The 20,973-nt window shown below is 38.5% G+C and overlaps 1 protein-coding gene across 5 annotated transcripts in view; it reads left to right on the top strand.

The window, feature by feature from the left end:
- The window catches only part of CEP170 (centrosomal protein 170), a 111,978-nt gene that overhangs the window by 80,065 nt on the left and 10,940 nt on the right, over positions 1-20,973 (top strand). For 4 of the 5 annotated variants that reach the window (XM_036277340.1, XM_036277343.1, XM_036277344.1 and 1 more), the window contains 3 exons: positions 1,240-3,066; positions 9,399-9,633; positions 19,603-19,750. In XM_036277340.1, coding sequence (XP_036133233.1) covers positions 1,240-3,066; positions 9,399-9,633; positions 19,603-19,750 — 2,210 coding nt within the window. The remainder of the gene's footprint in view (positions 1-1,239; positions 3,067-9,398; positions 9,634-19,602; positions 19,751-20,973) is intronic. The other variant, XM_036277342.1, reaches the window with a different exon arrangement.

The raw sequence follows: 20,973 nt of genomic DNA, 5'->3' as shown, positions 1-20,973 counted from the left end.
GTAGAGCACTCGGCCTTCAGGATCTCATTTCTGCTTCATGTTCTGAGTGCATTTATTTAGATAAGTTGGTACATCCACTTAAATCTAAAGTGTTCTTGTTAAACATTTATCGAGCGTGAGAAATGCTAAAAAAAATATAAGAAGATAAAGTAGCTATTGCATTTAGGATGCTTCAGGTAGCAAGGAGATAAGACATACGATAACATATGATTAATTGCTCCAAGATAAATTAATAAGTTTACTATTTTCTTGTGTCATAATCATTATATTGCTATGAAATTTAAATGCTAAACTTTTAGAATTGTAAAGGGGATAAAAAGACCTACAGAAACTACATCTAGCATCTTTTCCCCGCTTATCATTTCAAAAGATTAGGATGCATCATACTTTATATCTCTCTGAAAGATGTATCCCTTTTCTCAGAAATACATTCATTTGTTCAGGAAAATCGTCAAATATTGTCAAATTCTCTAACATGGAAACATTAATGTGTATATTTTCTCACTGGCTTCTGCTTATTTGAAAAGGAGAAAGTGGTCATATACAGTATCTCTCTATGCGGCCTTAATGTGCCAGACGATCCTAATTTAAAATCCCTCCATTAGTAAAATTATGACAAGTTCTATCACCTTTTTTCATACTTATAATTTTAAAAATTCTTTAAATTAGCTTTGAATTTTATTTTTAGAAAACCTCATTAAAGTTCTGCATTTTCTGTTTTATTATTATTATTTTACTTATTCTTTCTAGTAGATAAGAATGCTCATCAAAATCTAGGTATATTCTTCTTTACTATGTCATTGAAAGTATAGCAAGTAAACAGTGTTATTAGGCATTCTTTGTGCAGATCTTTAATTCGCTAGTTGGAGTCTATTGTCTTGAGCAACACTTAGAGGACGTGACGAGTCATAAAAGCAAGAATGTGCAGGGTTAGCTTCCATAAAACACAGTAAAAGAAAAGGAGGCAGCAGAGGTACGTTTCAGATCAGACACCCCAATTTTCATCTCATACAGTTGACTCTCCTGGCTCCCCTGCCAGTGACCCGCCTGTCCGTGCCCTTGGCATCGCCCTTGCTCTTCAGACCACTCTGTCACAATGCCAGCTTATTCAGTCAAAGTTTTGTTTTATACTTAAGCCTTTTCCTAACTTGCACTTCACAACCTACTGTAACATGGTACTATTTTTATTTTTATTTTTATTTTGGGCCCTGATTTCTTCCTTGTGGTTTCATCTGGCAGACCCGGATGTCGGCGAGTCCGGCACTGCAGTGCGAAGCAGCAGCTCCACCACCTCCCTGGCTGGTCATGGCGAGAGGAGGAGACGGACCCTTCCCCAGCTCCCCAGCGAAGACAAGGCTCTGGAGAGCTCCAGAGCGAAGGCGATGACCCCGAGGTCAGAGATAGGAGAGAAACAGGACACGGAGCTGCAGGAGAAGGAAGCCCCTGCACAGGCGCACCAGAAAGATAAACAAGGTGCTGACAGAGGCCTGGGGAGAATGAACAGGGCAGTCAACGGGGAGACCCTGAAATCGGGCGGAGACAGCAAAGCCCTGCTGCACCTGGGCAGCTCTTCCCCGGGGAGGGAGAAGGGCGACACGGAGAAGGAAGCTTCTTTGGTAAAGCAGACGTTGGCCAGAATGCAGCAACAAGAGCCAAAGGAACAGGCGCAGTGGACACCCACGAAATTGTCTTCCAAAAATGTTTCGGGTCCCGTGGAGAGAAGTAGGGAGGAATCTTTTAAACAGGAGTCACAGCCTCAAGAAAAAATTCCAGGACATTCTGCAAGCAAGGGAGAAAGGGTGGTTCAAAGTGAGGGCAAGCGAAGGAAAGCTGAGGAGATTCTGAAGGGCCACGCTGCAAAGGGAGGGGACAAGAAGGACTCCTCCAAGCCACTAGTGCGACAAGGAAGCTTCACTATCGAAAAGCCCAGCCCAAACATCCCCATAGAGCTCATCCCCCATATAAATAAACAGGCCTCGTCCACACCCGCTTCCCTAGCTCTAGCGTCTGCCAGCAGACTGCGCGACAGAAGTGACTCCATGGAGACTGACGCCAGCATGGACACGACCCTGATTCTAAAAGACACCGAAGCCGTCATGGCTTTTCTAGAAGCTAAACTGCGTGAAGATAATAAAACCGACGAAGGCCCGGATACCCCCAGTTACAACAGAGACAACTCCATTTCCCCGGAATCTGATGTGGACACGGCTAGTACCATCAGCCTGGTCACCGGAGAGACCGAAAGGAAGTCCACCCAAAAGCGCAAGAGTTTCACGAGTCTCTACAAGGACAGGTGTTCCTCGGGCTCTCCTTCCAAAGACGGTGCCAAGTCGTCGTCCGGTGCTAGGGACAAAGGCGAAAAGAAAACAAAAAGCCGTTCCACCGAGGTCGGCTCGAGAGCAGATGGGCGTAAGTTCGTGCAGTCCAGCGGGAGGATGAGACAGCCTTCCGTGGACTTGACAGACGACGACCAAACCTCCAGCGTGCCTCATTCTGCCATCTCCGACGTTCTGTCGTCGGACCAGGAGTACTCTTGTAAACCCCACGGAAGGACTCCGCTGGCCTCGGCCGACGAGCTCGCGCACTCCAAACTGGACGGAGGCAGGGGGACGAAATGCAGGGCTGCCCCCGCGGCGCCCGGGGCCTGCAGCAAGTCCACCACGCTCCCCAGGCCGCGGCCCACCAGGACCTCCCTCCTGCGCCGGGCCCGGCTCGGTGAGGCCTCAGACAGCGAACTCGCCGATGCCGACAAAGCCTCTGTGGCTTCTGAAGTGTCCACGACAAGTTCAACATCCAAACCTCCCACCGGAAGGCGGACCATCTCGAGGATTGATTTACTGGCTCAGCCTCGGAGAACAAGGCTTGGCTCCTTGTCAGCGCGCAGCGACTCCGAAGCCACCATCTCGAGAAGCAGTGCCTCTTCGCGAACCGCCGAAGCCATCATCAGAAGCGGAGCCAGATTAGTACCTTCAGATAAATTTTCTCCTAGAATTAGAGCCAACAGTATCTCTCGACTCTCAGACTCCAAGGTCAAAAGTATGACCTCGACGCATGGCTCGCCCTCAGGTAAATTGGATCCAGGCTTTTTATAATATTAGCATATTTAGTTTATGTTTTGGGACTCCTTTATTAAAAAACCAGATCTTCATTGTTGCTTCCCAAAATACTCAACAGGAAGGTTACTCTATAGAGACTTTTTTTTGCTGTAAAAAGTATTTTATTTAGCTTAGTAAATAGAAGATTCAGAAGTTATATATACTTCCAGTTAATATCCTGGAGTAAAATAGTGATTTCAAAATTAGAGGTATACTGAACTGATTCGGGAGATGCAGTTGTCTGTTGGTGAGATATCTGGATGTGTATGTCAGAATTAGATCAGGAATTATTATCTGGTTTAGAGTACAGGAACTAACACTGTGACCCTAAAAGCATGTATTTAACTTTCCAATATCCTCACCTAATTCAAAGCCCTTATGAACCTAAAGAAAAGCAGTGTACTGTATATTATCCTTTCAGATCTAAATCAGATATTTTACCCTTTTTGTCCTACCGTTTTGAAATGTCTTACACCTTACGTATACTTTTAGAAGATCTGTTGATGGTCGGGCAGGTGGAACTAACCGTGATTTGTGCACTGGAAGAAATAGATGCTTAAGGCGGTCACCAAACACGCGGGTCAAACTGGTTACAGGAATCTAACAGCTTCTGAGCATTATTATCTCACAAACACTGCCATGTCATTTAACTATGATAATTAGCTGTCATTAATTGTAATGTTTACAAATACTGCCTACTCCCCACCAGATTTTAGCTGCTTCTGGCATATTTACCTGTTTCTGTACTTCACATTGAGCGCTGAAGCCGTGGGAGTACTCGTGGCCCCTTTGGCTTGGAGACAGATACTTGTGTGCATCTCGCAGACGTGGCCTCACTACTTCACAATCAGCCTCACTGTGGGTGTGGCCTAAAAGGCCAGGGGAAGCTGCCTAGCGTCTGGGTGAGCTCTAAACCCTGAGTTAGGGTGATGGGCAAGTCAGTGCGCAGCAGTGCCCACAGGACTGCCAAGTAACGGTACTTGGTGTGTGTGACTTTTCTTTTGCATTTTTTCTTCCTCCTTTTCTCTCTTCACCGCTGCTTCCTACACTCTGTTCACATTTCCGTCTGTCCTGGTCGGGGTGTGGTGATGATGGTTGGACCTGTGGCAGGAATGGGTGTGGGCTGAAGATGCATAGCGCTGACCATGGTTCCAAAAATAAAGGCTGCATTTTCTCTTTACCGCCATCCTCTTGGTTCTGCACTTCAAGCTTTGGTTGGTGGTTCATAGATTTGTCACCCAGTGTTTTAAAACTGCTTCGTGGTTTCTGTTACTCGGTGTTATTCTGTTGTTCTTTCTGGCTCTACCTCTTAACTCACATTTGCTTTGTGCCACACACTGGGGTGTGTCCTCTGATAAACCGTCTTCTGTCACATTGCGTGTTTCGTCACCTCATGTCTAAATTTGTGGAAAGGTTTCAGTACTCTCCTGTCTGAACACGGGCTGTGACATAGCTGTGTGTTACCAGTTGCATGGAACACCTGTCCCTTCTGTCCTGGTTGTCTGATGATCTGGTGGTATTCCTCGGTGTTTAGCTTGAGGGGCTTATTTGAGATGCAAACCAAGTGTGATAACTTCAGCAAGTCTAAGAGACAGCTATAAGATACCATATTTACACAATGTTAAAGATGAGTTTTGTTTTGGCTTCTTTGAATACAGAGTATGACAAACACGCAGTTTTCTATGTCCAAACAGTACCTTGATTTGCTCACTGAAATTCTCAGGGCAAATTGAGGTACATGATTTCTGGCCTTTTTCATACTTAATAGTAGTATATTAAATAATTAAAATCATGAAACTTAACAGCTAGAAGGGTTCTTCAGTTTAGGTAGCCAAGGCCAAGAGGTGAAGCCACCTGCCCTGGTCGCAGAGCTGTGGCAGGGACAGGATGGGCAGCCAGAGCGTTTCGCTCCCAGTGTGTCACTCTTTCTGCCACATGCAGTGTGGCTCTGAGAGTACTCCGGGTCCCCTTGCACGCCGGCTCCTGGAGGACGCCTGCTAGACTCCCCTGCATCCTCACCGGGGTACATAGAGGCCAGGAGACAATGTAAAGGTCTTGAGGTTACTCACTATGATCTTTGTAATTCTGATGTTTACCAAGTCTGTGTTCCTCCAGTGAGCCTAAAGCCACATTGTGACCCAGGGTCGTATATCCAGATTCTCTCAAGATGCCCATTTATGCTATTGTATCTAGAAAGACAGTGGCCAGGATATTTTAGTCAGTGGTAACATATTAAAATAGCTACATGGGCCCTGGCTGGGTGGCTCAGTTGGTTAGAACGTCATCCCAGTACACCAGGCCAGGGTTATGGGTTTGATCTCAGGTCTGGCACATGCAAGAGTCAACCAGTGAATGCATCAATAAGTGGGAAAACAAATCGATGTCTCTGTCTTTCTGTCTCTTCTCTCTCTTTCTCACCTTCTCAGCCCCGTTCCTCTCTCTCTCAAATCAATAAAAACAAAAAAAGTTTTTCTAATAGCTACATGGGATAGGTAGTAAAAGAACAAAAAACAAACATACTTTTTTGCTGTTGTTAATTGAGTTATCTTTGCTATTATGATATTTCTACTTAAGATAATAGTAATATCTTGAATGGAAGAAGAAAAGAAAATCTCTAGCTTCTGAAATATGATGTAGAAGAATGTGGAACCATACTGATCAGTGTTGCTGTGCACATGGTCAGCTTTAAAGATCTGAAATATCTGAACCTAGAGCCTGTGATATTGCCCAAATTGACATATAAAAGTCATTCTGTAATACTTCAGATTTCATATTTTAACAAAATTAAGAGTGAAGGTTCTTTACTGCTTCTTTAATTCTGATGTATTTTACTTTTAGTTTGTCTAGTTTTTTCCTCAAAAAATTCCTTCAATGATCCTTTAATATCAAGTTATATAGAAATATCCAGATCTATTTTAATAAGATGTATTTTAAGCTAAATACCCTAAATAATTAAAATAAAGCAATTGGTTTTCATTATGTTTTAAGTGCACATTCTATAAAAAAATTCTAAGGATGATAACATGATGTTTTTATTTTTGACTGTTTACTTTCCCATTTTTATTCTAGTCTTCAAAATTTATAGATGGGAGGAATTAAATGTTGGGCGTGCATTTAAATGTTGGGCATGCATTTAAGATATTTGTCAGGGATTTTTTTTTCCTCAAATGATCTTATTGCTACCTGCTCATAAATATACATGTAAAACGTGTTTGTGGTTTAAATTCCTACAAAAATATTCTTATATCAAGTGTGAAGATGCGGTGTTTGTTGTCTGAAATGCTTTGGATACATCTGTAATGTGGATGTTTTAAAGCCGACAAAATCTTGGTGACAGGAAAAGAAATGAGAGCATTTGCAGATAAATGATCCTAATAACTCTTTCCTTTATAATTCTCTAGACATCATGGTATGTTTTTACAGTGAATATAGTTTATTACTTCCACAAGAGGGAGTGTTGCCTAATTTTATAACTAAAATAAGTTTAATATTAATGTAGCTGAAATAATTTTCTGGTTAGCTATGAAACTAATTAAGCTCATCTTAGAACTTTCACTGTATTATATGTGCTATTCAGCATCACACCAACCAGGAAACGTACTGCTGTAGTTTGGAAGCAAGGATAAGAAAGCATAGCTATTAAAAGAAGAAGTTCTTTGAGAAAGACCAGGGTAGAGGTCCTGGCATTGAAGTCCCTCTCCCAGACCCTTTCCCCCGGTGGTCATTTCCCTCCATGTTAACTCCACTCTGCTGTTACTACCCAAGCTAAGTGGTGTCCAGAGGAACCTTGAGCTTTGCTGCCTAGCACACTGTGTATGACGTGCTTGCCCCTGGTAAAGATAACCCTTGGCTGTTTGAAGAGTGATCATTTTTATTTCTCTGCTCTACCCTACTTAACTTTCTCCTTTCTCAATTTTAAGAGAACAAATCTAGCAATGTTACCTTTCCACTTTTAAAAATATGCTTTATTCTTTTGGTTTGCTTTTCTTTTTAAAGATGTTAGAAGCTATCGCTGTTCTTATTGTTTCTTAGGTAGACCTAACAAAATACGTAGAAAGTTTACGAATTTCTTGTAAAAGAAAGTTTTTTTCTCTCTAAACTGTCTCTACAATTTTCTGATGTTGAGACTCATACTATTAAAAGTTAATTCTAGCGTGGCTGTGCTTATAGATTGTCATATGATGTTTAACATACGTTAGTAGCACTTGGTTCTCCGTTTCTCATTCTGCTTTCCTGCACTCTGCCACTCATGACCTGGATCAGCTACTGTGGCCATTCTTTGTAAATTGTCTCTGAAGTCCCCTCCTTAGTCCCATCATACCTGCTTATGGTTTCATATCGTCTGCAATTTATTGAAGCTCCTTGTTATTGGTATTGTTCTCTCCAAACAATTTTCAGTAATAGGTATGCTTACCATAGTTTCCAAGTCAAAAATCGGGAAATTTAATCTAACAAATGATCTTTTTTATTTAAGCATTTCCTTTTATGAATAATATTCTAAGGTAACAAAATAAACATTTAGCATTAAATGAAAATGCCTTTATTGAAAAGTATGAATTTGTTTTGCCATATTTTAATTGGTTTGCAATATTTCTAATTTGTTTCTAACACCTCTTTGCTCCTATTCCTAAACTTTTCCTAAAATTGCTTTCAAGTTCTCAGGGTCAGTTCAATTAATGGGAGTTTTCAAATGTGTGGAAGTGAGTAAATTTCCACCATGGTAAAAGTATTAATTCATGTTAATTATATAACATAAAAATCAGAAATTATATTTAATCCCGCCTTCAAAAATCTCTGCAATTAATTTCCTAGAGGTATGTATTTGCATACACCTCTACAGAGATCCATGCTGTTTCTGCATATCTTTATTCTCTTATACCCATGAGTCCCAAACTCCAAATAGAAGCTTCAGATAGACTGTGATTCATGACAAATGGATAGGCTCTTATTTATGCATATTTCTGATTGCAGACTTCTCTGTTGTATCTGAGAGCCAGCTCGGGTATCAGCTTTATCTCAGAGCCAACTCAGCTTTACCAGAGCCCCAGGCAAAAACATAGTTGGGTGGGAAAGACAAAGAGTATAAATTCTAGGGGATAAGATGAAGGAATTCTAGATTTCACCAGTCTAACAGCCTAGGATCAGTTTCTGTTCTTAAAAGAGAGAGAGACAGAGAAAGAGAAACACTTTACTAATATTGTTAGCAATTGGAACTTATAGCAGGGGCTAACTAAGGTTTTGTTACTTTTAACTACCAAAAACATCTCATGCTTTTTATTAGGATTTTCCCAACTCGAGAAAGCAAATGGCCAGTGCCCAGGGATTAATTAATTTATTCAAAAATATTAAACATTTGCTAACCAGACACTCTGCTAAGTGCTGGCTATTCATTGATGGGTTAAACAGGCACGGTTCCTGCCCTCGTGGAGTTATTGCAAATTAGCTATCGTGTCTCTGTGTTTTAACCTCTATTTATGCTTCACAAATTATGTTTGATCCTGGTAACAATAGTGGTGAAATGTCTGCATTAATTTGTCTACTGATTTTTTAAATGTGATCTCTTGTGCCTAAATGTCAGTGGTTGTGAGAACGGCCTGTAGTTTTGCTCCTTGTAGCTTTTATGCCATTGTCTGTTTTCACCATATGCTTCCTGTGTCAAGCAGCAGAGTTGTACTGAAGATGCTGTGTTGTGTTTTTACCATGTAAAAAGGTTTTTTCCAATCATAGCATAACAGGATGTTGAATGACAGAGGTAATATTTTTTTTTCTGCCATAAAGGCATAATTTCCACAGCCGGAATTATGCACGTTTGTATGTTGGGAAAAGAGAGTTTTTACCATCTCCATGTTGAAAGTCCATGTGGCATGAAAAATCTTTTCCCTTAATTTAGTTTTGTTCTTGTTATTGTTGCTGTCATTTTTTTTTTTTTTTTTTAGAAAATTCATATCTTCATTCAAATGAGAAATTTTTGCAATTCAAAAGTACCTGAGTTAAACATGTATGGATAGAGCTTGCTTAGTTGTTTACCATTAGTGAATTTTTCATCTGAATGTTTATTCACCATATTATGAAAAACACAGTCTTTCAATTATTTTCAATTATTCATTGTTTTTAATTTACCAAATTGTGCTGTTTCTATCTTTAAGGAGTAGTAGACTTATGGTTTCTGTGAGGTTTGTGTATGTCATTTATTGAAAATTGTGCTGTGTGTGCTCTCATAGTGTTTTTGAAATCATGATGTTTACTTTATTTCCTTTAAAAGATAACATAATAATTCTTTTTTTAATAATTAAACTAATTTAGTAAATTCAAGATGGAGGCGCTTTCCTACTGATTATGCTTCCACCTCAGAAGATGAATTTGGATCAAACCGTAATTCCCCTAAACATACTCGTCTGCGTACTTCTCCAGCCTTGAAAGCGGCTCGGCTGCAGAGCTCCGGGCCAGCAGTGCCCACTGGCTCCTCGTTCAAGCACCGGATTAAAGAGCAGGAAGACTACATCCGAGACTGGACTGCCCATCGAGAGGAGATAGCCAGGTTGGTTTCGATGGATTATCTTGAAGACTTGACATTTTTTGCCAGCATTTCCACTTGATTCCAAAGTTTAGCTTTGTACTTGATTTGTACTAGTAGTCTAAGAAATGAAATCCAAAGGTAACTGTTAGCTTAGTTTTGTTGGAAGTATTACTCTCCATTCGTTTTTTTCATTTCATATTTTCAATACCAGTGCTATTAACATATTGTAGAGTTAATTTATTTTGTTTATTTTTCAATTTATAGTACAGATGCTGATGAGTCATTATAACTTTTGAAAGGTAGTATCAGCTCTGCATAAGTATTGTGCAGCTAAAATTTTATTACTTTTTTTTTTTTTTACCTTTCAAAGAGGTAATAGTGTACTTGTTAGAGGTATGTTGCTAATGTTCTCTGTGGAAAATTAGAGTAGGCAGATTTTTGTGAGTTTATTAAGTATAGATCATCCCTTTGATAATAAAATCAAAATATGTTTATTTTCAATGTTAAATAAATTTCTTTATTATAATTTTTAGGTATATATAAAAAGTAAAATTCATTTTGCAGGTATGATTTTTAATTGATAATTTACTGTGATATAACATTGAAAGAGGCTAAAATCAAACAGATGCTATAGTAATTAAAATACAACTTTTTAAAATTTGTAAGATATTAAATTTTATCCCAATATACCATATGTTACCCAAACATTTTCACTGTATACATGCTAAAACTATAAAGTTTTACACTTGGCAACATTATTAAAGAATTATATATTAGTCCATAGATGCATTAAAAAAAATAAACATAACAGTCTTTATTATTTTTTTCTTTACTCTGTTGACTTCTGCAAATTGTGTTTTTCTCTGGCTTATTATTTTAATGTTTAGAGTTTTTTGTCTTTAATGATGATTTACTACTAATTACTTTTCATTGCTTGTAATTCTTAGAGAACATGCCATTCTAATCCCATTGTGCTGCTTAAACATTTTTATTACCGTATAAATAGCATTTTTATGAGAATAGTTATTGAAGCGTGATAAGCCAATCCTAGTTGAAGGGTGGCATGAATTATTATGGGCCCACAGAACTCTTGTAGTAAGAGAATCCTGTGGCCACAACTGGCAACAGCAGGCCTTGCTTTTGTCTCAACATTTTGTCCCCTCTGGTGAAGATGTCCCACTGCACAAGTTCAGTGCCACTTCTGATACCCAGAGTGTATCTCCTTCCTCTTAGGGGGCCTCCCCTCTCAAGCTGTCTACCCCAAACCAGTACTGCTAAACATCCTCTTGGCCAAACCCACATCCTTGCCCCCAAACAGAAAAGAAGACAAAGGGGAAGGTGCATAGGAGCCTGTATTACTGTTTCACTTGGTTCCATTGTTACTGTGTCCATCTTATTACTGTTGTCTGTGTGTTTTAATATCTAGAGCAGGATTCCAAGGCCAGGCCATTTAACCTTAATGATTTTATGCCTTTTCTCTGTAGTTTGTCAGTAGCGCTGCACTAATATAACTTGCCTTTGAGATTTCGAATTTTCAAGGCATATTTTTCTGCCATATATCTCAAAGCAGAGAAGGTGTTTTATTTGTCTGTTTTCAAGGAATAAAAGAAACAATGGGGAGTGGGGGAGGTAGGAAGGATAAAAAGCATGGAAGAAAAGAAAGTTGATGTTGATATTTAATGTTCCTATAGGACACTGGTAAGTTTGCTTAACGTGAGAAAATTTATTTTCAAATTGCTATGAGTAAAAACTAAATAGAATGTGAGAAGTACTTTTATTTTTTAAACAGGCTACCACTGTCACTTACAAATCACATTCCGAGAGCAGCACTTATTGAAGAGCAATGGATAAAGATTCTCCTATTTTAAAATCATAGTAGTGACTTTAATTTATTACCAGATGTTTGATACTTTGGCATATTCTTTTGGTTTAGAATTTAGGACTGAATCACTTATCCAGCACTTTGTAAATCTGTACATAGTAATTACTTGCCTGCATATAACTTAAAGCACAAAAACAGATCTATTTGGAATATGAAATGTGGAAGCATAATGTACTATATTTGCTTTTTCAATAAGAAGAGTTTCGGGGTACCCCGATACATACGGTTTTGGTAGTTCCTGCCTCAGTTTCTTTATTATAACATAGATACAGATTTCCTTCTGCTAGGAATTTGGTAGATTATACTGCTTTTATGAATTTTAGGATAAACAAAGCTATAATACCACCATCACAGATGACCAAATAAAAATACATTTAACCCAAAAATTATACTAGAAGATTATTTAACTTCCACTTGAATCACAAGGCCCTTAAAGATAGTTCAGTGTTTTATAGTCATTATTGCACATAGCACTGTAAAATTCCATTATTTTAGGAGAGCATTCTAGTTAAGAGAATATCTTATTTTGAGGCTCAGCAACTCGTTCATTGTGGCCATGTTACACGTGAGAATTCAGTGATAAAGGCGATGTCATGTTTTATCCTAGTCTTGACTAAACGCATTATTTGCAGTAATGGTAACTTCTGCAGTTTTGTTTTGGATCATATTTACCTATGCATACCTTTTTATATATTACGTACAGGCATACCTCAGAGGTTTTGTGGGTTGGGTTTCAGACCACTGCAGTAAAGCAAGTACCACAATAAAGTGCATAGCCATGCCTTGCTAGTGGAGGGTCTTGCCTTCAGTTTGTAAAAAATGCAACATCTGTGAAGCACAGTAAATCAAAGCGCAGCAAAACCAGGTGTGCCTGCACATACACATCCCGTCCACTCAACAAAGAGGACTTCACCAGCTCCTAAGAGTGGGACCTGGTGTTGAGCCTGAGTGGGTGGTGGAGGTGACTTAGATGTGATGTCCTCAGAGTGTTCCCAGTCACAGGAAGGAAGCAAAGGTGTGTATACCTGATAGAAGTCAGAGTGATGTGAGAGGTTTAAAAAGGTATGAAGTTTTGCTCGAGTATAAGATGTAAAGGTATGTAGTTCATGGATGATCAAGCTGAAGAGCGCAGAGGCAGCTCAGCAATGAGGGATTGTGAATACCAGCTAAGGAGCGTGCATATTATTCTGTGTGCTTTGAAGGGTCTTTAATAGGAAGGTAACTGAAAGCATTGCATACAGCTGTTTCAGAGAGAAGACAGCCTAAAGATAGACTAGTGACCTATTCCAAAAGTTGGTCTGAAGGCAGTGAAGACCTGAGATGGGATAGTGTTAACGAGGGTACAAAGGAACGAAAGAAAGAGCGGTGGTGGTGTAATTGGCAGAATTTGCCGATTGCCAGAATACGAAGGTAGAACTCAAAATGATTCCATGGTCGCTAAAGTAGGATGTTGGTAAGAGTAAGGAACAGAAAAGGCAACGAGAAAGAAGTTTTGTTTTGGACATACTGACTTCCAGGCACCCGTGCGGGCAGGTCTAGCAGACAGTCGCCCTGTGGCCCTGAAATACAGGAGGCCTGAAGGGCGCTGGACTCGTAGTGGAAATCCGCAAAGAGAAGAGAGGCGGGGCTGTGGCAGTAGACGCTATTGGCAGGCAACGCTGAGTGTGTTAGCAGTGCTGCTGGAGTCCGCGGCATAACCTGGGTTTCAGGGATGCAGTGTAGCCAGGAGGTCAGGGGCATGGACTCTGGAACGAGAACTAGGTTCAAACCCAGCTCTACCACAAGGTCTCTGTTACTCTGGCAAGTTCAGTAACTGTCCTGGAGACCTCCTGGGTGGAGCAGGCACTAGTGCCGACCTGAGTTGACAGACGGATGCACGCGCACAGCCTAGACCTCTGCAGAGAGGAAGCTGTCAGTGATGTTACACCTGAGTGGGTGCAAGGGAGCAGTGGTGGGTATATACGCAAATGTGGTTATATTCAGAACTTACTGTAATCTTCCAGTTTATTTACATCTCATGGTTTGAATTTATGAGACTCCAGATATAACTGGAGTTTCAGAATTAACATTAAATTTTTATACTTGATACAGTATTTTATTAGGTTTTATCCTATTTGTACCTAAGGATCTCAGCCAAAGTTTTGTTCACATTTTCAATCCAAACACAATAATTTAAAAATGTTCTTTTGTCTTGACTGTATCAAAGTAGTTTGTTTTTTTAACACTTAAATGATTGTTAAATAAATGTGTCACAGAATACCCACCAGTCCTATTCCCTGATTTGACGAACCCCAAAGCAGAATCATCTGATATTTCAAGACAAGAGAAAAAACAGGCTTTTGTTATTACTAAATCTTTTACACATAATATTTTTATTAGTGAAATTTAAATAAAAGGAATACTGAGCAAATATATTTTAAAACATTTAAAAATGGAACTGTGTTGTCTATTTTCCAAGCCTAAAATATTTGCAATTAAAATTATGAATGTGTCTAATCCTAACAGTAAAAAACCAAATTACTTGTAATTTTAATATCTTACTGAAAGCTTTTTGTTTTGTTTTTTGAGGAAGAGCCAGTTTAAATTTGTGGCCAGAATAAAGTGATACAGGTTTCCTTATAGTCTATAAAGTAATGTAATAAAACATTTATGCATTAAAATCTATTAATTTTTTAAATATTTTAATTGAATATAATTAAAAGATAGACTACATTTGGGTGTGTGAATGGAAGCGAGCTTTGAAAACACTAAAATAGCTTTTGTTTTGGAGAAAAGACTAAAGAGATAAAAGTTACTTTATCAGACAATAAGATAAATCTGCTCAATCACTTATAAGACCTGATTTATTGGTTCAAAATAGCTGAAGTCTAGATCCAGCTGTTTCTATTATTCTGCTGGGCTAGGCCATCTCCAAACATCAAGTGAAGGATAGAACGCCTGTGCTCATGTTCAAATGACGGCTACTCTTCAGTTTGTTTAGTTTTTCAACATTTCCTGGTGCTTTCATCTTATTCTCTGACCTCAGGGCACCTTGTGCTACTTCTCTGCATGTATTTGCACCATCTCAAATACTGTTCATTGAACAAGTGCTTTCCTGTCAGATGGCCAGACCCTCTTCTTCTAACCTGCAGACTTTGCGTCTCTGGTGGAAATGGAATGTTTAATGTGTTTCCCATTAAATGTTTCTCATTCAACTAGGAAATGTTTATTGATGGCCAACAGCGTGCTGAGACTTTCAAATGTATCTTCTTACCATTACTTTTTATTTATGACTTGCTCAATTTATTTGAAGCATATTCATAAGCCTAGTTTTAAGATTCTCTCTACATTTCACCAAATATAACTTAGCTGTGGTGCTAAGCTAGCATTTGGAGTCAGTTTCATTGTCAATAATGAAGAGTGTCTTTTTTTTTTTAAATAATTAAATCTCTACCTCTTTTGATGGCCAGAAATTGATTCCATGTACGTTATTCTTCTAGTTGGGCCACTCATTAAATTACTTTGCCCAAGAGAAGTCTCCAGTTGCAGCTCATTATTACCCCACCCTAAGCCAGTCTTTTGTGGCTCAGATTACCAATTTGTCCCAATTCTCCATGCTTTCATCGAATGTCCGCACAGGATGTGGTTTGCCTTAATTATTTCATTAGGGTTTCGCACTATTGGATCAAATGCCACCAACATATGATAAATACTACTGGCAGTTTCCACCAAAAGAAGAGGAAGATCTGAAGATCTTACCAGTAGGAAACTTTTTTGTGAGCCTTCCCTGTAGTTTATACTTAGGCCAAATATATGAGTTAATCATTTTTTTTAACTCCTTACCTGAGGATATGTTTATTGATTTGGGGGGGAGAGAGAGAGAGAGAGAGAATGGTGTGAGAGAGATACATCAATTAGTTACCTCCCATACGTGACCTGACTGAGGACCAAACTCACAACCCAAGTATGTGCCCTGACTGGGAATCAAACCCGAAAGCTTTTGGTGTAAGGGATGATGCTCCGACTAACTGAGCCATCTCGCCAGGGCATGAGTTAATCTTTTAAATCTGTTGAGACCTTGACTTTTTCTGATGCTTTATTCAACTTAAGCTTTTCTGGAGTGACCCCTAAGTGTCTGTTCTTAAACTAATTTTATATTTTATCACTCATGTCATTTTAAAACTAGACTAAATTATTTATTAAAAGCTAAGTAATTAGCCCTGGCCGATTTTGCTAAGTGGTTTGAGCGTTGGCCTGAGGACCCAAGAGTCCCGGGTTTGATTCTGGCCAAGGGCATGTACCTTGGTTGCAGTTCATCTCCAGCCCTGGTTGGGGTTGTGCAGGAGGCAACCAATTGATGTGTCTCTCTCACATCGATGTTTCTCTCTGTCTCTGTCTCTCTCTCCTCTCTCCTCTCTCTCACTCTCTCACTCTCTCACTCTCTCTCTCTCTCTCTCTCTTCCTCCTTCTCTCCCTCCTGCTCTGTCTGAAGATAAACAGAATAATATCCTCTGGTGAGGATTTAAAAAAAAGCTAAGTAATTAAAGTTGTGGTTAAAATAATCTTTTATCCAATACAAAAGCAACAGGAAGTTTGATTTGTTGTCATTAGCTTCAATGTTAGTATTATAAAGCTGTTATATACTTCATTCATAGCTCATCAGTTGCTTTTTTGCAAAAATAGGTAACCTCATTGTAATGGTTTTCATGTATAGCCTTTGGAAATCTACTTGCATATAAACACTTTTGAAAGTTAATATGCTACTGCAAAGATAAAGTGGACTTTATCCTTCCTTTCATAGTTAATTTAAAACCTGAAAGTGTTTATGTTGCTGGCAGTTTAAATCAATCGCGTCTGATGGTTTGTTCCTGTGATTGCTTTTAGATCACACTAGCAAATATTGCACATTTACTAGGGCATGCATTTCGCAAGGACTCTGATTTTCAATATTTCTTTTAAACTTCCAGTATACTCCAAGCCTATTTTTAATACATTTCCCCCCTGTATTTAACCCTTTGGTGAAAAAATAACTTTTCATTGGTTTAGATAAGAGTGATATTGCTGAGACCGTTTATGTAAGAAAATCCCAAACTTCATGTTACCCCACCTTTTTACAAATAATGAATATTTATTTCACAAAAACTGTTGATATTGGACCATGGGTTCTGACACTCAGGAAGACAGAAAACTGGCACTGATGTTATATAGAGAGCTTAACTCTTAATCTGTATTTTCTTCTTTTGGGACTATTGTCCTAGTTACATTTTGTAAAAAGGAAATGAAATTTGAAAATGTCTATTAGTTTTTCAAAATTGAAGTCTTGGGTTTTATTGGTATTGCAAATGAAGCACATAGCTTGCAAAACTCTTAATAAAATGCATTTTATTTATTTTTAATTTTTATTTTTGGATATGTTTTTATTGATTTTAGAGAGAGATGAATGGAAAGAGTGAGATGAAGAGAAACCCATCTTGGGGGCGGGAGGTGGGTGTCAAACCTGTAACCTGGGCATGTGCCCTGACCAGGAATCAAACTGGCGACTTTTTGATGTACAGGATGGCACTCAACCAACTGAGCCAGATGGGCCATGGCTAAAATGTGTCATTTTAGAATTTCCTCTGCTACCAGATTTGATGGTGTGGAGATTGAGAGTAAGAACAGGCATTATAAGCCTGGAGTTTAGAGAAAGAACACAGATACAAAAGATGTAAAGAAATGCATTATTATAAAATATTCTTTAACCATAATCCAGAAGCATCAAGAATCTGTAAGCTTAGATTTAACAATCATATGAATAAATTCATACCCTATATTGGATCACATGATTCTGCTTTTTCAACTTGAAGATATTCATAAATTGTTTTGTTTTGTTTTTATAATTTGCCTTTTACTAATACTGGTTTTCATAGATGTTGAGATTTTTAAGCAATGTGGATTTAAATTAATTTAATGATCTACATTATTAAGTCAATTTTGAGATAGGCATTGCCGTGCAAAGAAACAGCTAGCGTATACACAGCATGCTTGCAAATTAAGGCTTTTTTAGTGCTTATTGACTAAACAGTATTATGTTGTATACACATTCAATTGTTCATTTTAGTACAAATTTACTGCATAATATGTTGAGCTTGCTGTGGTGTGTGGTTTTTCTAATTATACTGCTTTCTACAAATGTCAGAAATTTCACTGTACAAATGTCTGCATAAAAACTTTAAAGAACAGATAGATTTTTGTATAAGCTGGTGATTATTTTTTATCTCATTAAGCCTGGTTATTCTGTTTCTCGTCCCTGTTCTTTCATTTCAGGAAAGTGCAAGAATTTAATATATTACCTAAGGGAACACTTGAAACCCTTTCTCAAAAGAATTACATCAACAGTTAACAAGTTTTTTTAAATTATACATGGAATGGTAACATCAGATGTAACGTGACGTAAAAAGATGTAGTTAGACCACTTATTATTTGTGACCTTACCCAAAAAAATGGTCACATAACCTCTTCTAAGTCTCATTTTTCTCATCTGTAAAACAAGGTGATTAATACCTCTCTTACAGGTGGTTGTGAGAATTAAATGAGTTGATAAATATACAGCTTTTTAATGGTGCTCATTATATTATAATGGGTTTTGATTATATTATAATATATTTTATTATAATGATGCTCATTACATTATTCTAAACTTATTAGGACAGGGACCTAACTGCTGCTTCCCCGCTGTAGCTCTTAGGGCCTCACACAGTGCCTGGCACATAATAAGGGACCATTAAATATTTGCACTGGTAAATAAAAAAGGAATTGACCACGGATTGCGTTTTTGGGGGCCATAAGCCTCAACTTAGCTTCTCTTTTTAAATTTATAGTTAGATTTTTATGTAATTACTGCATTCCTTGGAAGTCTTTCAAGCTCACATTTTGCATAAGTTTAAAAAAAATGCTACATTGTACTCTAGATTTTGAAGTTGCAAGGAGCTCTCCCGTGTACTTTTAGATGGTTCTGTCTTTCTAATCCTGCCCTGTGGAAGTGGCCAAAAGTGAGTCCGTGTGCAGCAGATGCATAACTTAGGAAACTTTTGAGACTCATGGAATTGCCATCTTTTGGAGAAAAATATTAATATCAATGGTAAATTTTGTAAGTTCCTCCCTCTTGAAACACAGCAGTAAAAGAAAAAACTTTTTTTCCCCTTTGATTATCACTGATAACAGTTATTCAGTTCTTCATTTCATGTGGATGATAACACAAATAAATGGCTTTGTGGAAATGAGCCCCTCACCTGGGGTCTGGTCCTGCCTTCGCTACCTTTAAGTTGTGTGGTCATGAGCAAGCCGCTCAGCTTCTCTGAGAATGTGTCCTATTCATAATCAGTTAGATAAGTCCCACCTCACAAGGACTTTGTGACCCCCCAAATGACGTGTGTACTAGGAAGAGAGGTACGTAGTAGGTGCTTGCTGGAGTCCTTACCCTCTGGTACCATAGACTCCTGTGGCCATCAGGGGGCGCTTCTCCGGATAATCTCTCCAAATGCATCAACACAAAGTACTTACAATAACAAAGAATGTAATTATATCGAAATACTGTATAGTTATCAAAATATCATTGAAGTGATATGGTAATAATTGGTTCTTTGTTCAAACACCCAAGTGAACATCATTGCTGTGACTTTAATGACTGGTAATTTTGAAATAGTGATGACAATGTTTTGAGATATTAGTGGCAACTCCAATGTGATTTCTGTTGGTGTCAAAAATCACCAGTATTGGTTATACTACTATTGTTTGTTGCTTGTATTTATAACTGAAAGAAATGCTAAGGTTCTGTTAGAGGTTAGTGAAATAGCATGGTAATGCTTTTTCTTAGCCAAGTGTATTAAAAAGACACGTCACTACCTCAGGATGTTTAATGTATATTTTTCCAAACAACAATTTGAGATTATATGGAATTTAGTTTCAGTTTTTGAATTAAAGTTTAAGATTTTTGAATATCAAAATAGTTAATACCATTTCCAATGAATCTGAAGTTTGGGGTACAGATCTTTAGATACACAGCTTATGTGACTGGTTCTGTGATAAACGATTGTTTCTAGAGCTGTTATTTAAAAGGGATTAAACTTCTTTTCTAAAATCACCCCCAGGATCAGCCAAGACCTTGCTCTCATTGCTCGGGAGATCAACGACGTGGCAGGCGAGATCGACTCGGTGACGTCCTCCGGCACGGCGCCCAGCACCACAGTAAGCACTGCTGCCACCACCCCTGGCTCTGCCATAGACACTAGAGAAGAGGTAGGAGACCCTCATGGAGAAGTGCATAAGGTTCTTTCTTTTCTTTATTTCTTTTGCTTTTAGCCTTTTGCTTAATTTATTTTACTTGCGTCCGCCCTCCCTGTTTGCATGAAGCTCTGCATTTCCCATCTTTGCGTTAACAAATCGCTTTGATGTTTCTGTAACAGCACTAGTAAAGGCTAACATTTGGTCTGCTGTTCATAGGAAGTTGTGATGTAATAGTATTTTGCTAATTATTGCTGCATAGTTTAACTTAAAATATGACCATAGATGGTATGTGCAAAGCAAACCAGAATTTGATAAATTGGTGTGTAAAGTCTGGCTATGAAAATACTTCAGTTACAAAGTATTTTCGTAGCTAGTTAACGAGGAGATAGCTCTAAAAGCAAAGAAAGAAAAATTTACAGTTTCACTACTTTATTTATTTTAATATTCTGCTGATAAATATACACACTCACAAACATAAATACATACACGGATACTTTGAAAATTGAATTATTTTTGTATATGCACGTACACACACACAAATTCAGTCTTGAAACGTTCTTGTGAACTCTGGGATGTAAATTAGCAAATGGGCTCTAAAACCAGGGCTCCTGCTCTCCAGCTCCAGGGGGCACCGTTGACTCACCATTGCTGCAGAAGGTACCCTCAACGTAATACAGGGTTGATGGTGCTCTGGTCCTGTTGGCTGGCTGGATTTGGTGTAGAAACGCAAGCAAAAGATTGGCATTCGAGAGAATGAATTACAGTTTCATTAGGACAAAGCCACACTCGTTGTTTCATTATCTTCTGGCTGTTCTGTGCTCTGTGTCAGAATCGAGTAGTGGGATGGAGACTGGGTGGCCGCAAAGCCTAAATTATTTGTTCTCTGGCCGTTTACAGGAAAAAATTGCCAGCCTTTGATATTAATGATTCCACTGCCTTAATTTATCAAATATATTCTCAATAGTAACCACAAATGGCTAGCCTTTTTGACAAATTTAATTCTGATAAACTATGCTAATAACACTGCCTTCAGTTGCTTCTTGTCACATTCCTTTTCTAATCTAATTCTTTTTTGGTTGTTTTTCCCTCCTTTATGTGTTGTCTGATTTGGTAAATAATGCTTCATCAACCTGTGTAGTTTTGTTACCACATTGATCGATGGTAAATGTGTATAAAATCATCCTTACTGGTGGAAAACAAAAGGATCTTCTTGGTGGCAAGACGTACACAATTCT

The sequence above is a fragment of the Molossus molossus genome, unplaced genomic scaffold (assembly GCF_014108415.1).
Source record: "Molossus molossus isolate mMolMol1 unplaced genomic scaffold, mMolMol1.p scaffold_m16_p_23, whole genome shotgun sequence".
In the NCBI taxonomy this organism is placed as follows: Eukaryota; Metazoa; Chordata; class Mammalia; order Chiroptera; family Molossidae; genus Molossus; species Molossus molossus.
Note: the sequence above shows the minus strand (reverse complement) of the source record. Positions and strands in the feature narration are given on the sequence as shown.